General features: G+C 40.7%; 1 protein-coding gene across 1 annotated transcript in view; it reads right to left on the bottom strand.

Moving 5' to 3' along the window:
• The window catches only part of SRPK1 (SRSF protein kinase 1), a 68,119-nt gene that overhangs the window by 44,309 nt on the left and 6,360 nt on the right, over positions 1 to 17,450 (bottom strand). Inside the window, exon 3 of the mRNA XM_077754819.1 lies at positions 17,279 to 17,439. Within this exon, the coding sequence (XP_077610945.1) occupies positions 17,279 to 17,439 (161 nt within the window). The remainder of the gene's footprint in view (positions 1 to 17,278; positions 17,440 to 17,450) is intronic.

Here is a 17,450-nt window from a genome sequence, read left to right as displayed (position 1 = left end):
AGAAAGATAGATAATAAGTTAATTGTTTATTTTTGAGAGAGAGCGAGTCAGGAAGATACAGAATCTGGAAGCAGCCTCCAGGCTCTGCACTGGCAGAGCCTGATGTAGTCAATCAGACTGACTGTATATTTCTGAGAGAGAGACAAAGAGCAAGGGAGACACAGAATCTGGAAGCAGTCTCCAGGCTCTGCACTGTCAGAGCCTTAGGTGGGGCTCGAACCCAGGAACTGTTGAGATGATGACTTGAGCTGAATTTTTTGTTTTGACTCTCCTGACCTTTTACCTTTTGCCATACATACATTTTTTGCTCTTATGGGATAAAATATTTCAATCTTTATATATACAGCTTTTTGGTCATTTAAATCTTTAATCCATCTCTATTTATGTTAAGAAGAATACGTTAAGAATATAACTTTTTTATCCCAGTTCTTCCAACAACAGTTGGAATCCATCNTCTTTATATATACAGCTTTTTGGTCATTTAAATCTTTAATCCATCTCTATTTATGTTAAGAAGAATACGTTAAGAATATAACTTTTTTTTATCCCAGTTCTTCCAACAACAGTTGGAATCCATTTTTTTCTGAATTGATTTGAAACACAATTTATATAGTGTTAAATTCCCATGTATTTACTTCTTTTTGGATACTCCATTCTGTTCCACTGTCCTGTCTATTCAGGGATAAGTATCAAGCAATTGTAAGCATAATAACTTCATACCATTTAAAATATCCGGGAAGTTCCCACACCACCTGTATTGTTACGCTTTTCAGAATTTTTATTATTCCTAACATTTGTATGTTTCCATGAAAGCTAAAATTTGCTTTAGTTCTTTTTTTATTTAAAAAAGTTTTTTAAAATGTTTTATTTATTTCTAGGAGACAGAGAGAGAGACAGTGTGAGCAGGGGAGGGTCAGAGAGAGAGGGAGTCACAGACTGAAACAGGCTCCAGGCTCTGAGCTGGCAGTCAGCACAGAGCCCGATGTGGGGCTCGAACCCACGAACCGCGAGATCATGACCTAAGCGAAAGTCGGACGCTTAACCGACTAAGCCACCCAGGCGCCCCCGCTTTAGTTCTTTTTTTTTTTTTAACAGAATATTATTACTAGGTAGGAAACATGTATTAATTTAGGGAGAACTAATTATTATTTAAATGAGTCTTCAATATTTTAGGTGACTTATTAATAAGCACACACTCTACAATGGTATTGTTTCAAGGACAGAACTATGGAGTTTCACTACAACATTTACTACCGTTGCCCCAATAGCCTACTTGCTGGGGGGTGATGCCAAAGAACAGGCATGATGACGTTATCACAGGTTCTGCCACCTAAGATTTTCATTGGAAATAGGGAACTGTGATGCCACAGGGCTACAACTGTGCCAACATACGGACCAACATCAAAATCTTAAGACCTTAAAATCCTATCCAAATCTTGGTTTCTAAACACTAGGGCCGGGGCGCCTGGGTGGCTCAGCTGGTTAAGCACCTGACTCTGGATTTCAGCTCAGGTCATGATCTCATGGCTTGTTGCTGGACTCAGTGTTGGCAAGCGTGGTGCCTTCCTGAGATGCTCTCTCTGCCTCGCCCCTCCCCACTCATGCTCTCTCAAAACTAAACCAAGCCAAACCAAACCAGGGCTCCTGAGAGAAAGGACTGATCCCAGGGTTGGAGCAGGCAAAGAACAAGATGAACCTGGAACATTCTGTTGTGCTAGAAAGTGTAAATACGCAAAGAATGAAAGAGACTTGTCAAAAAACAAGGTGCCAGCTTGAAGGGTCTCCCACTGGCCAAAGATGAAAGAATATGAGCATCAAATAATGAGGGTAATGGATTAAAACTCACTAAATAGGGGCGCCTGGGTGGCTCAGTCAGTAAAGTGTCCGACTTCAGCTCAGGTCATGATCTCACGGTTCATGGGTTCGAGCACCACATCGAGCTCTGTGCTGACAGCCAGCTCAGAGCCTGGAACCTGTTTCAGATTCTGTATCTCCCTCTCTATCTGACCCTTCCCTGCTCATGCTGTCTCTCTCTCTAGGAATAAATAAAACATTAAAAAAAAACTCACTAAATAAAAAGACTCCCTAAGTGCATACTAATGATTATGACTAGGATAATGAATGGGGAAAAGGGAAAGTTTTTTCTAATGACAAAATGCTGACAATTAAGTATACAAGTAAATGGGAGAATTAGGTAATCACCATTTGCAAATGTCATATTAATAACTGACTTAGGCAAGAATCAACAATGGATACTAACACAGTAAAATGTCAATGAGGAAAGTTATTTACACAGGTCAAAGTATCTCCCCACAAAGAATTTATGATTTACAAAAAAAAAAAAAAGAAAAGAAAACCATGTAATATTATGCTGAGGAAGCTTGGCAGTCACCACCACTACTGGGACAGATATGATGGGTCTGCTGATACAATTCACCAGGAAGACTTACTTAGATGGTACCAACAAGCATGACCTGAATCATGAGGGAAGAGACAAACCCAAACTGAAGGAGACTCTAAAAAATACATGGCCTATATTCTTCAAAAATATCAATGCCAGGAAAGACAAAGGCAGGCCATGGAACTGTTCTGGATTTAAGAGGCATAAAAACTAAATACAATGCACAACCCTAGGTTAGATAGGCGGCCAGAAAAAAATTTTCTTTTCCTATAAAGATCATTGGGACAATGGCAAAATCTGAATGAGATTCAGACTAAATAATACTGTGTTAATGCTTTATTTCTTATTTTGGTAACTGTGGTTAAATAAGTGAATGTCCTGTTTTAAGGCAATACGGGAAGTATTCAGGGGTAAGGGGAAAAATGTAATTTACTCTCAAACAGTTCATAAGCAAAAGGTTTCTTCAGGCATCCAAATTTTCCATTTATATGTCTGAGCTGGAGAAACAAACTACTGTAGTCTGCTTATTGTCTAGAAGGCTCACCCACATTTACAATAAACCACCACAAGATGGCACTCTGCGACTTCTCAATCCCAGCAGCCTAGGTTTCCACAGGCAGCCTTTTAGACTTATACTTAAAAAACAAAAACACAACTGGTGATCTCTACTAAACCACCATTACCAGGCAACTACTACACTCAAAACAGATGTTTTCACAATGGTCTTACAAGGTCTTTCATGATCCGACTTTCACTGGCCCACAAACCCATCACTCAGACCACATCTCTTTAGGTCTGTGTTAAGCTGCTGTCTTTTCAGAGAACTTTCTTGACACTTCTATATAAAACAGCAGTTGGCTGCATGCCCTCCCCTTCCCCTACTTTATTTTTCTTCAGTACTTGACATTTTATTGTATTCCTTCTCACGCTCCCAGAATGTAAGTTTCCTGAGGACAGACTATTTGCTCAATGCCTGTATCCCAAATCCTAAAAGTAATACATACAAGGCATGATTCTTCTCTTTCATCACTAAATATTATTACTCACCATCCTCCAATTGTCCATTACACACACACCCCCAACAAGTCCCCTAAAGGAGACTGCAGAGTCTTAAATGTCAAGCACTGAGTATTTTATATGGAAGTCATCAAGACATTTAAGCCAAAGTGATCCTATAAAAACAGTGCTTTAGAAAAATTCCTTTGTCAAGAAGGTGGTAAAAGGTAGTAGAGAGTAGAAAGCAAAGATACAGGGACACTGCCGAGGTAGTAGTTACAACAGCCAAGGGTCTGATATTAAGAGGCTTAGGTTTGATCCTGGTTCTATAGTTTGCCAGCGCTCCATGACTTTGGATAAATTACTAATTCAGGAAGCTCTCTGTCCTTCAGCTGCCCAGTGTGTAAAGAGGCTATGCTTATCCTATGCTTGGTATGGGGGCCTGATACAGAAATTTTGTTTTTTAAACTTTTTAAAATTTATTTCTGAAAGAGAGAGAGAGAGAGAGAGAGCGCGAGACACAGAATCTGAAACAGGCTCCAGGCTCTGAACTGGCTGTCAGCACAGAGCCCAAAGTGGGGCTTGAACCCACAAACCGTGAGATCATGACCTAAGCCAAAGTCGCAGGGGCCCCTGATACAGAAATTTTAGCATTGCATGTCGGAAATAAGGGAAAAGGAGTAAGCAAATAAATATCTGTTCATTAGTCAATTTATTTTTACTGAGTGCTTGTAAGTATGTCAAGTACTTTTCTAGGCACTGGAAATGCAGACATGAACAAAAAGAAAAAAAAAATAGTCCAGGGTCTTTCTTCATCATGTTTACATTAGAGGAGGAGGTAACAAAAAATAGCCCTAAATATCTGAATCTATCTGGTTCTTGAGTTTCTGCTAGTGGACAGCTAATGTTGGGACAGCAGAGTCCCATCAAAGTCCTTTTCTCAAGGTCTCTCAGGGAGATAGAACGTCAGGCTATGAGCAGGACTACAAAGAAAAATCAAGGTAAGAGGACAAGAGTACATTGACATCATTTTAAATAGGGCTGTGACATTTGAGTAAAGAGGAGAAAGATGCTGGAATTTATTCTGGAATGATTCAAATAATGAAATCCAGAAGGAAGAACGGATTTGAAGATGATGTGTTTTGGGTCTTAGAAATGATTCAGCTCTGGCTTCAAAAGACAAACTAGGAACACCTGGGTGGCTCAGTTGATTGCGTGTCTGACTCTTGATTCTGGCTCAGGTCATGATCCTAGGGCTGTGTCAGGCTCTGCGCTGAGTGTGGAGCCTGCTTGGGATTCTCTCTCTCTAAAATAAATAATTTTAAAAAGGCAAACTAAAAGTGGACGAGAGAAAGCACCCTAGTAACTCTAGTTTACTTACTTGTAAACTTTGGTCTTCATTTCTTTCAACTGTGGAGAATAAAACACTGTAGGATCTCCTAATAGAGAGAACTGTCTCCTAGGGACTGTGTTATGGGTTGAACTGTATCCCCCCAAAAAGCTACATTGGAATCCCAGCCTCCTACATCTCAAAATGTGACTTTATTTGGCGACAGGGTATTTATACAGGTAAACAAGTTACGATGAAGTCATTAGAATGGATTAGGACTAGCGTCCTTAGAAAGAGGGGAAATGTGGACGCAAACTGAGACACCCAGAGGGCAGATGATGATGCATACACATGGGGAGAAAATGGCCATCTTCAAGACAAGGCCAGAGGCCTGAAACAGATTCTTCCCTCTGAGCCCTTGGATGCTCACACCTTGATTTCAGACTTGTAGCTTCCAGAATGGTGAGACAATAAATTTCTGTGGGTTTAGCCACCCAGTTTGTGGCACTATGTTACAGTAACCCTAGAAAACCAATACAGATGGAAAGAAAATCTATTTGCATATTCATCTCCCTTAAGATCATAAGCCTCTTGGGGCGCATGGATGGCTCAGTTTGTTAGGTGTCTGACTCTTGGTTCTGGCTCAGGTCACAATCTCACAGTCCAGCTCTGCACTGAGTGTAGAGCCTTGATCCTCTCTCTCTGCCCTTCCTCCACTTGCTCTCTCAAAATAAATAAACAAGGGTGCTGGGTGGCTCAGGTGGTTAAGCATCTGATTCTTGGTTTCAGCTCAGGTCATGATCTCACGGTTTCATGAGTTCAAGCCCTGTGCTGGGCTCTGTGCCGGCAGCACCTAGCCTGCTTGGGATTCTCTGTCTCCCTCTCTTCTCTGCCCCTCCCTCACTCGTGCTCTCTTTCTCAAAATAAATAAACTTAAAAACAAAATCATGGGGCACCTGGGTGGCTCAGTCAGTTAAGCGTCCAACTTCGGCTCAGGTCATGATCTCATAGTTTGTGGGTTCGAGCCCCGCGTCGGGCTCTGTGCTGACTGCCAGCTCAGATCCTGGAGCCTGCCTCAGATTCTGTGTCTCCCTGTCTCTTTGACCCTACCCTGCTCAGCTGTCTCTCTCAGAAAAAAAAATAAAAAAAAATCATAAATCTCTTATGGGGAAGAGCTAATTGTGCTTGAAATCATCTTTCCATCTCTTCTGAAGTATCTGATCTGATGCAAAAACTTGTAAGATACTATTTTAAATGCCAGCACCTAAACACAGTAGAGCTTAATAAGTACTCAAATTCTCCCACTACTTTTTCATATAGATTTTTCCTGACAGGTATTTCTTTCTTTTGCAAACTGACAAGCTGAAGTTAACTTCTGAAACATACTGGATTTGGCACTATCAAAATAAAAATTTGAGTGCCTAAGTTTATCAGGTGTTAATTAAATATAAACTATCCTTGATCTTTAGATAGCTATACTCCAAATTAGACTTTATATAGATCCATATAAATGCCAATAGACAAGTTAAAACCATTAGTTTGATGCATTAGTAGTAACAAAAAATGTCACATAAGAGTCAAAGGTAAATCCGTCTAAGGTAAGGAAGAAAGCACGAGAAGGGAGTTTCCACCACAGCACTGTACTCTAGCTCAGCACTAGGCTAGGCACTCACATGCAGTTTCACCCTCAGAATCTCACCATCTACAGATAAGGCAAGTCAGACTCAGGGAAGTCACATGACACTGCCCAAGTTCACCCAGCAAAGGCATTCGAGGCAAACTGGAACTTGAGGCTGTGTGATGCCAAACGACAAGCTCTTTTTGGTACAGAGCATATGAGCATATACCTATGCTGACCTTCCACTTAGAAACATGAGCACGAGTCACCTAATTTAATCACACTATATTTCTAATACTAGCAAAGAAAAATGCAAAATACAGTTCCTGTCAACTCTATTCTCAACGTCACAGGCAGTCACAGAAAAGGAGTATCAAGGGAGCTTGCCACCAAGCTCATGTGTAAAAAGCAGCTGACATCTTTGATCGAAATCTGAGGTTGAAAGGACATTCAAGAACCTTGTCAAGCTGGAGCAGTACTACAATTAAGAACAAAGTGAAGAAGATACAGTTGCCATAAATTACATTTATCATCAGTTACAAAATAAGGCTATCTTAGTTCAAGAAACAAAAGTTCACAAAATCACCCTCCAAAGTATTGGCGAACTTTTAAAAAATGCCTAGCCACTCAGAACAAAGAATTTAGAATCTGAGTAAATTAAATACACAAAGGTCATCATTGTGACTCACAGGACCTCCCAACACCAAACTTCAGGGAACTGAGGTCTGTTCCCCACTAGAGGGGACAATTCTCGTCTGTATCATACATCTCATATGAATTAAATGTTCTCGAACTTTGTGATAAACTACCCTAAAATATCCATCCATATTGTCCAAGGTTTCTAAGCCACCAATAAATTTATTACCCAACAGCAACAAATTACCCCTGGCCTTGGTCTTCACCTATAGGACTGAAGAAGGCATGTCACGGTACAAATGAATGTGCTTTTTATTTATCTGTATCTAGCTCCTGCCAATGGACTTTTGTGTTCTGGGTCACTATATTTCTCTGAAAATGAACAAAGTATGTTTAATGTATTTCACGGCTTCTGATAACTTTCTGAAATCATTCTTTGTCAGGAGTTGAAATACTGGATACTCCGGTCTTCATAGATGATCTCATGGGTTTTTTCAAACTCTCAAAGTTAATTCTCCAGGAAGAGGTACACAGAACCAAAGGGCTCCTCCACAGATGTGCTTACTATAACTTTAGGAAATGGTACTTGAGATGGTATTAAGCCTATTAATGTCTAACCTTCACCCTGTTCAGAATCTATGGCCAAGATTACAAACAGCAGACTGTAAGCCAAATCTTGCCCTTAAACTTTTGTTTACAACGGTTGAAAAAGGACAAAAATCAAAATAGTTGTTAAGTATCAAATAATCTGGAGAATCACACAAAAATAAAGATTTCCTGACTCTCTGGAAAAATCTCAAGTCCTGGTAACCACTAGACTCATCTCACAGGACAAGCAAGAGCTAAGAAGCCTTTTCTTCTCCAGATATAGAGGCGGCCCACTCCACACACTAATAATCTCCATTCCCCTCTGGCTTACTTATTAGAGTATGCTTTAGAAGCCATATTCTAAAAATAAATCAACCCGATCACAAATTACATACCATATTCATTTTAAATTAAGAACACAGATGACCCAAATTCTGTACAATTTGGAATCTTAACACCAAAGATGACATAAAGTGAAAGCAAAATGACAACTGAATCTGTTAACCAGGTGTAACATAATTACACAGCAAGAAACTGGCCCAAGTAACTTTAAAACTCAATAATTTGACTCTGTGTCACTAGTGAAATATACCCTAAGATTTAAAAACAACAACAAAAAATCATTAGTTTTCTCCAATAATCATGTTGTTGGTGGCAGTGTCGGCACTGTAATTCTGACGCTGTGGGGAAAGAAAATGGGTAATCATGTAGGTGCTGTTGAGTGAGGAGAAGGGGTTCTGTGTGGGAGGCAGGAAACAGAAATGTAAGATCACATAAGGTAAGTTCTGGGTCACTTAATGTGATTTTTATGTATAACACAAACTCATGATTTTTTTTTTTTTTTAAAAGAACATGACTTATTTCCTAGCTCCAACCACAGAAAAGGTCTAGACACAATGACTAACATAGTAGGAACAGGCACTTAAGTGCCTAAAATTGTGATCTTGAAATTCCATTTCCTACTAAAAAGTTTCTTAGAGAAAGGGCTATTTTCTGGTCTGGGGCAGAAAATGTACAAATAAGTCTGGACACACTGTCATACCAAAAGGTAAAAAGCTTCAAAGATGCCTAAGACTGAATCAAATGGACTTTGGGGCTGGGCCATTCGTGAAAAGACTCCCAACTGGCCAAAGGGAGGACAATCGATAAAAATAACAACTGTATGTTCTACAAAATGCATGAATGCTGAACACATTACGCTAAGTTAAAGAAGCCAGTCACAAAAGACCACTTACTGTAGGATTCCATTTACGTGAAATGTCCATTCTAGACAAATCCAGAGACACAAAACAGATCAGTCATTGCCTAGGGTTGGAGGTGGGGTACTGTGGGTGGGGGGGCAGGGGGGGGCTAACGAGGAGTGATAGCTAATGGGTAAAGGGTTTCTTTTGGGGTGATGGCTGTACAACTCTGTGAGCATACTAAAAACCCCTGAGTTGTACCGTTGTACAGGTGAATTTCACTGTAGGTAAACTATAACTCCAGAAAGCTGTACCAGGAAATTTAAAAAAAACCAAAAAACCCAACTACAATGGATTGAACCACAAATTTGTTTAAATCTGTGAGTTCACATTAAAATAAATCTTTATTGGTTATTTTGGAGGATGCTAGGAATCTAACTCTACATGAAATTTGGAAAGTACAAGTATTTATCTTGTGTCTTACATATATGAAGTGTCTCTCTGGGTAATGCCAAAGAAATGACATAAAGTTCTTCTTTATAGAAGTATACAACTAGTAACTTAAAGAACAGAATATTACCATTTTGCAACACTAAATAAAAGAAATGGATCTAGGCAATGATCAGTGGCTGCTAACATCGTAAAGTTAACCAGTCAGTAGGTGTCTCCTGGTCCAAGTATACAAACGCCACTTATGAAGCAGTCTAGCAAAAACAGATTTGTGGAAAAAATACCCATGAAGAACCTATAGGGAAAAAAAAAAAAACCAAAGAGACTTTTCAAATAGCTATAGAATGACCTTAAGAATCCTTATTCAAACAAACTTAAAATTAGCAGGGAAATCAGAACCCTGATTGGGTATTTGTTATTAAGGACTTGTTTCAAAAGTGTGGGGGCGCCTGGGTGGCCCAGTTGGTTAAGTAAATAGCTTCTGATTTCAGCTCAGGTCATGATCTCCAGCCCCACATCAGGCTCTCTGCTGAGTATGGAGCCGCTTAGGATTCTCTCTCCTTCTGCCCCTCTCCCCCACTCACAGGCTCGCTCTCTCTCAAAAACTAACTAAATAATAATTTTAAGTGTATTATTCGTACTGTAGCTATGTTTTAAAAATTAAGAGTCCATATTTTAAGGGCATCTGGGTGGCTCAGTTGGTTGAGCAACTCTTGACTTCAGCTCAGGTCATGATCCCATGGTTGTGAGATCTAGTCACGCATCCGGCTCCATGCTGAGTATGGAGCCTGCCTAACATAGTCCCTCCCTCTCTCCCGTTCTGCCCCTCTCCATTGCTCACACTCTCTCAATCTCTAAGATAAAAAAGTAAAACTTAACAAATAAATAAAATGGAGTAGAGCAGAAAAAGAAGATAAAGATGAAACATGAACCACAGTAACTGCTGAAGTTGAGATAGATATACAAAAGTTTATTTTGCAGGGCACCTGGGTGGCTCAGTTAGCCAAGCGTGCAACTCTTGATTTTGGCTCGGGTCATGATCTTGAGGTTCACGGGCTCGAGCCCACATCACTCTGCACTGACAGCACAAAGCCTGCCTGGGATTCTCTCTCTCCCTCTCTCTCTTTCACTCAAAATAAACATTTTTTAAAAAGTTTATTTTGCTACTTTCTTTTTTGGATATACTTGAAATTTTCCATAAGAAAACCTTATTTATTTTGAGAGAGACAGGCAGAGAGAGTCCCAAGCAGCACGGAGCCTCACTCAGGGCTTGATCTCATGAACTGTGAATTCATGACGTGAGCCACAAGTCAGGTGCATAAACGGCAGCCACCCAGTCACCCCCACAATTAAACTTTTAAAAAGACAGTAATGCTGCCAATGCTACACATTACTGGAATTGCTATATTTCACAAATTCAGACACAAATAGGTTTCCCACCATTCCCACATCTCTGAAATCAAGGCCCATCTTAGAGTGAATGGTGTATCAATTTAATTGGTAGTATTTTTTTTCGATGTAGCATGTAAAATTGTGTAATTTAAAACTGCGTCTCAAATTCAGTGAAAAAATGTACGAGATTATAAATATATCTAGTTATCTATCTCTGCTTAGCTAAATCATTATTTGCATCATACTAGAAAGGAAGAGTTCAAAAAAAATCTCTTGGCTATCTGCATTTTCTTACTTGCTTGGAATTCATTCAGTTACAGTGAGAGAATCATTAAAATGATACGTTAGCCAATATAAAAAGAAAATTAGTCTGCAACCTAGCATTCGTGATAGAGAAGATCTGGGGGGAAAAACATCGCCTCATTTATCTTGCCAGGTCTAAAAATTGTAGTAAAAACGGAGTCTGGTTGCCCAGCCCATCTTTTCTTCATTTTTAATAAAGGAGTTCCTAAGCACACACCACTTCAGCATTTGCGTAAGTTGCTGGTTTTAAGTAATCTAAAGGAACACAGTAATTTGGCAAGCCTCTGGGCCTCACTGCAGCAGAAAAGACTAATGTAAACAAAATTTACTAACGTATATAAACTTATTGAGGAAGAAAAAAGGACAAGAAACAATTTCTGACAGTTACAATTCTAGAAATGCAATTTTGCAAGCACGTACTTTAATAGAATCACAATTAAAAATAATTATCTTTTTAAGATGACAACTGACATTGCAAATTTCAAGGATAAAAAGCAAAGGAAAAGACGGATTGGCCACATTTTTTAAAAAAACCAATAAATGAAATTAGAAAGGCTAACAATCTGAATAATATAAATTTCCACATGACAGAAGGTATATTTCTTTTTTAGTTTTTAAATGTTTATTTATTTTTGGGAGAGACAAAGCATGAGCGGGGAAGATGTAGAAAGAGAGGTAGGCATAGGATCCAAAGCATGCTCTACACTGATGGTAACAGAGAGCCCGATGCGGGGCTTGAACTCACAAACCATGAGATCATAATCTGAGCAGAAGCCGAACGCTCAATTGATTGAACCACCCCAGGGCCCCGACAAAAGGTATATTCTTAATCAACAGCTCTTAAGATCAAGAAAATGATCAATAACCCAATATAAAAATGGGTGAAAGATAGGAGCAGGCCAATAAATACATCCCACAAGTGGTCAACCTGATTGGTAACAAAAGAAATTAAAACAAGATACTTATAGATTACCAAATCTGGGGAGCTTTTTCAAGTAACAGCGCTCAGTTCTGGCAGCCAAGCAGGATGTGCACCGATTTTCCCCACTTCCAACACTCTGCCTGGAGCAGTCCTCCTTCGTTCACTTCCTCAAGTGTCACCTTCCCAATGTGGCTTCAATCACCCTATTTAAAACTGCACCCCCACCCCCACTCCTCAGTTCCCCTTTTCTTCCTCTAGTTTTCCAATTTATGGGCTAGCATACTATGTGTTTGATTTACTTATGAGCATTGTTTATTCTGTCCCCAGCCCCCATGCAAATAAAGTTCCCAAGGACAAAGATGTTTTTCTTTCACTGATGTCTATAACAAGGATGGAAAACTGCTTGGGATCCAGGAGGTGTTCAACAATTGTTTGCTTAATGAATAGCAAAATTACACTAGTTAATTCCTTAAAAAAATTTTTTTAATGTTTATTTTTGAGAAAAAGACAGAGTGTGAACGGGGGAGGGACAGAGAGGGAGACACAGAATGTGAAGCAGGCTCCAGGCTCTGAGCTGTCAGCACAGAGCCCAAGTTGGGGCTCGAACCCACAAACCATGAGATCATGACCTGAGCCGAAGTCAGAAGCTTATTAACCAACTGAGCCATCCAGGCACCCTAAACTAGTTAATTCTTAATTAACCTAGTAAATGTCTCTGGGGAAAATTTTGTGGACAGTATGAATTTAAAAACCTTTAAAATGTACTTATCAGTAATATCACTCCGAAGAATTTACCCTAAGAAAATAATCACCGATGTGAGCAATGGTTACCCAAAAGACCATTCATCTTTGCTGTGGACTGAGAAAAACTGGAGCCAATGCACACTGGAACATTTAAAAGCATATGGAATATTTAATGGTGTGAAAAACATTCATGATAAGGTTAGCTGGGGAAAGCATACCCAATGATTCCATTTTTGTCTTAACTAAAATAAATTATGATACACCCATTTAATGGAATGCTATCTAGATGAAGCTACTCACTGTGTCCTGATACAGAACCATTTCTAAGCCTTAGTGAAAAAGGCAGACCTTAAAAAAAATAGTAAGGCTACACTATAAGGAACTGATATGGAATTAATTTCCAAGGTACGCTGTTAAGTACAAAAAGCATCCAAAACCATTTAAGTTAAAAAAAATTATTTCAAGTTCATGTACTGTACTGGATAAATTAGAAATTTTCCACCATCAGGGCATCTGGGCAGCACCATCAGTTGAGCGTCGGACTTTGGCTCAGGTCATGTTCGGCACTGTTACGTCAAGCACGGCATCAGACTCACTGCTGTCAGTGCGGAGCCTGCTTTGGATCCTCTGCCCCCAGTCCCTGCCCCTCCCTTGTTCACGCTCACTCTTTCAAAAATAAGTAAAAATTTTTTTAAAAAAAGAATTTTCCAACTACCTTTTCTTCTAATTTTCAGTATGACAATTAGATATTTTTGAAAATTAGGAAATAAAGCCAACTCTTTGATTTCATACATTGGGGAGTACTAACAGAAGCAAAATCACTTCTCCAGCTCAAATCGTTTTACTACCAAATTTATACTGAACCCAGTCCTTTAAAACTACTGTCCAAAGTAACTTCCTAAGCTAAGTAATTATTAGGTACGAATACCATTCTGGAATTATGTTCCATAGAAATAATGTGAAAAATGGGGCACCTGGGTGGCTTGATTGGTTAAGCATCGGACTTCGGCTCAGGTCGTGATCATACCATCCATGAGTTCAAGCCCTGTGTCAAGCTTCTGTGCTGACAGCTCAGAGACTGTAGCCTGCTTCAGAGTCTGTGTCTCTCTCTCTCTTTCTGACCCTGCCCTGCTCACACTCTGTCTCTGTCTCTCTCTCTCTCTCAAAAATATAAAAAAAATATTTTTAATTAAAAAAATGTGAAAAGCAAACCAACTGTGTTAAATTAAAAGAGCTTATGACAAACAGATAATGGCACACACCTATTGGTATAGATATACTGAAAACTGAATGACCAAAGGAAGACAGAGAATTGTATCCTTTTAATGGGGCTATGAAAGGATACTTAAGCTTTAACCCAGGCATCTTGAGGTTCCTAAGTTTGCTCAGTTTCTATTTGTCCTCAGACACATCAGAAGGAGTTGTCACTTGGAGACAGCAATGGTTAGTACCCAGGGATTTGGGGGAGGTCAGACCCGGGGTTGAATCCTAGCTTTACAATGTTCTGTGGAAGTAATCTGGAAAATCTCAATTTCCTTACCTGTAAAGTAAAACAGAGTTTATCATCAACTAGTTAATTCTAGTAAATAAGAGTACATAAGAGTACATAGTAAATAAGAAAAAGTGAAATGAGACAAAATTCTTCAAGTAAGACAAATGAAAATCCCCCAGGTGAAATCTTTCAGCACAGTGAAAGAGCCCAAAGGAAACAAATACTGAGTAGCACCGCGCTGGAAGGCAGGGGCCTGGTTCCAGTTTTGACCCTGCTAAACCGGCCGCAGCTCCATGGACATGATTATTTCAAGTATGTTGGTCCCAGTTTTAAGATATACAAAATCAGGGGAGTGAAAACCTTTCCACCTGTACCCCGCCATGACTAAATTACTAAGACGTTACTTACAGCTTTACTTCCACAAGTCTCTAAATTTTTTCATTTAATTGCGTGTTTTTCTTTTATCTAAAATTTTTAACATTTATTCATTTTTGAGAGACAGAGAGAGATAGGGCACAAATGGGGGAGGGGCAGAGAGAGAGAGAGACAAAATCTGAAGCAGGCTCCAGGCTCTGAGCTACAGCACAGAGCCCAACACGGGGCTTGAACCCACGAACCGTGAGACCATGACCTGAGCCAAAGTCAGATGCTTAACCAACTGAGCCACCCAGACACCCCAAATGCTTGGTTTTTCTAACTTCTCAGTTGTCATCATGACTAAGGTAAGACCATTTCCTTAACTAAATTATCCAAGGTCAAATGGCTAAAAAGTGGCAAAATCAGAATTCAAACCAGATCTGACTCACTCGCAAGACCAAATTCCATGCATGCTGCCTCAGACCTTCTCTCTGACCAATCTAGTAACTAGCAGCTTGCCTTTGCCAAAGGACTAGAAGTCTAAAGTGCACTCAGGAGTCACGGAACGGAGTCAAATTACCTGAGTCAGGTGGGGCTTGAACTTCTGACACGGTATTCTAACCAAGTTAATTAGACATTTCAGCTACTTAAAAGGAGGCGGGAGAAACAAACAAACAAAAAAAGTAAAGTAACATTGTCAGGAAGAACCATTGACGAAGACAAAAATAAAGCACCTCTGAAGCGACAAGTAAATGAAGGTCATTCATTTACATAAAATTCCAGGAGTTAAAGTTGTACAAAATGAAATATTCGGTAAAATAACTGATGGATTATCTGTACTACTCGCTTGCTTTTGTGCAAGTGTGGGAATAATGAACACAAATTACCCAGCAGTGAATGAAGGAGTAACAGAGAATCCAAAGCACATATATTCGGCTTTAGAAATAAAGCATATGGTTTAAATAGATAATCCAAAGTAATGATTATCTGGTGCTAAAAATAGATAATGGGGTATCTTTCTCTCTCAGTTGGTAGAGCATGCAACTCTTAATCTCAGGGTCGTGAGTTCAAGCCCCATGTTGGGTGTGAAGCCTACTTTAAAAAAATATATGTATATATTTATATACATACATATGATCACCTATGTATATTTTCTTCCCAAGCTATAGATTGATTCAGGTTAATACAAAATTAATTTCCGTGTGGAGAGACCAAGACAGATCATTTCTCAACAATACAGTGAATAATAAAATTACCATCTCTTTATATCAGCAGAAAATATAACATTTTATAGCACATTCATATCTGCTCCACAGGGAATAACAAAACTAAGGCACATAAAAAAAAAGTAACACTTAAATTCCCACTGCAGACAAGAACCAGGTTAGCTCCTCGGCTGCTTCCATTAAACCAATCTGGGATTAAAAACTGGTTTTGAGGGGTGCCTCAGTGGCTCAGTTGGCTGAGCGACCAACTTCGGCTCAGGTCATGATCTTTACAGTTTGTGAGTTCGAGTCCCACTTCAGGCTCAGTACTGACAGCTTGGAGCCTGCAGCCTGCTTACGGATTCTGTCTCCCCGCCCCCTCTTGCCCTTCCCCTCCTTGCACTCTGTCTCTCTCTCAAAAATAAACATTAAAAAAAAGTAATAAATAAAAACTGGTTTTGGAATAACCCATACATGGATAATCACGAGGCAAACACACGCAGATAAACTCAAACTCATATTTAAATACGTTGGTTAACCAAGCACTTTATAAAATAAAAAATTTCATGAGACAGTTGATAGAAACGGAGCGAGAGGTGAGGTCACCTACCGCTTTAGCTCAAGAGCTAGAAGTCATTCTGTGTCATTCTCAAACCTCAGGTAGTCACCAAGAACCACACACACACGCACACGCACACACACCTGGTAATATCATTCAGAAAGGTAACCTAGGAAAACCTCAGAAAAAGGTCGTTTTTATCAACTCAAGGAGGAGACTGGATACAACACATACCATCAAGGAAATGGAAGTGTCCAGAAAATGATGCACTTTTCTCAATACAAATTCCCAAGTCACAGCAATTCAACGTTAGAACAAGATAAAAGTTCTTTAGACTAAGCCTCGCGTTGCAGAAGCCCTCTACTGGGCGTTTCTAGGCTGTGACCAACTTTTGTGTTTCCCACAGTAGCGCCGAAACCCCGGTTTTGCATCCTGCTGGTAAAACCCGGAAAAGGGGCACTTCACCCTCCAACCAGAATCACCAAGAGCGTTGGCTAAAAAACTTGACCGTCACTACCGTGAGGGCCACTGCACAAGGCATCTGCCTCCCGCGCGAGGGCTGGAGGTTTTGAAAGAGGAGAAACCGAAACGCAGGGGTCTGCCTGCCCCAGCCTGGAAGGCGACGCACCGTGCGGACTCAGGAAGTTGCCCGACCCGGGGGAAAGCTCCGTGCCCTCCCCTGTAAGAGCGAGCGGGCGGCAGGCAAACCAAAATGCGGAAAATTCACTAAAGAGCTCCCTGACGGCCTGCCGTGCAGACGTAGGAGTCAAGTTTAAGACTCGGGGAAGCAGGTGGGGGAGAGCGCAGAGTTCACAAACTGNGTGGGGGGGGGGGGTCGTGCCTCCTCTCCGGAGTTGGGGAGCTGATGGACCTGACGGGCTCTGGTCCTCCCTCCAACAGCCCTCTTCGGCGGCGGGCCGGGCCCTCGGCAACATCAGCTCCGTTCCGCATGGTTCACGGAGTGCGACCCTCCAAGGCCACTCCGAGGCCATGTGGCCGGGGCCGCGGGGCGCCCGAACCCGGCGCGCGTTCAAGAGGTGAAACCAGAGGAGAGGCGGTGCGGGAGGAAATCCAAAGAATGGGATGTCGGGGTACAAGACTCACTTCCTTTGGGCTTTGTCCTTCTTGGCCTTGGTCCTTTTCTTTCGGGCCTGGAGCGCAAGCACTGCAGGAGAGAGGGATGGATGAAGGGCGAATGTGGAGTAAAGGAGGCGACCAAGGTGAGGGTGGAGACCCAGCAGGGGCGCGAGGCCCGGGAGCCGGGCCTGGCAGAGGG

Source organism: Crocuta crocuta, unplaced genomic scaffold (genome assembly GCF_008692635.1).
Source record: "Crocuta crocuta isolate KB4526 unplaced genomic scaffold, BGI_CrCroc_1.0 scaffold132, whole genome shotgun sequence".
NCBI lineage: Eukaryota > Metazoa > Chordata > Mammalia > Carnivora > Hyaenidae > Crocuta > Crocuta crocuta.
Note: the sequence above shows the minus strand (reverse complement) of the source record. Positions and strands in the feature narration are given on the sequence as shown.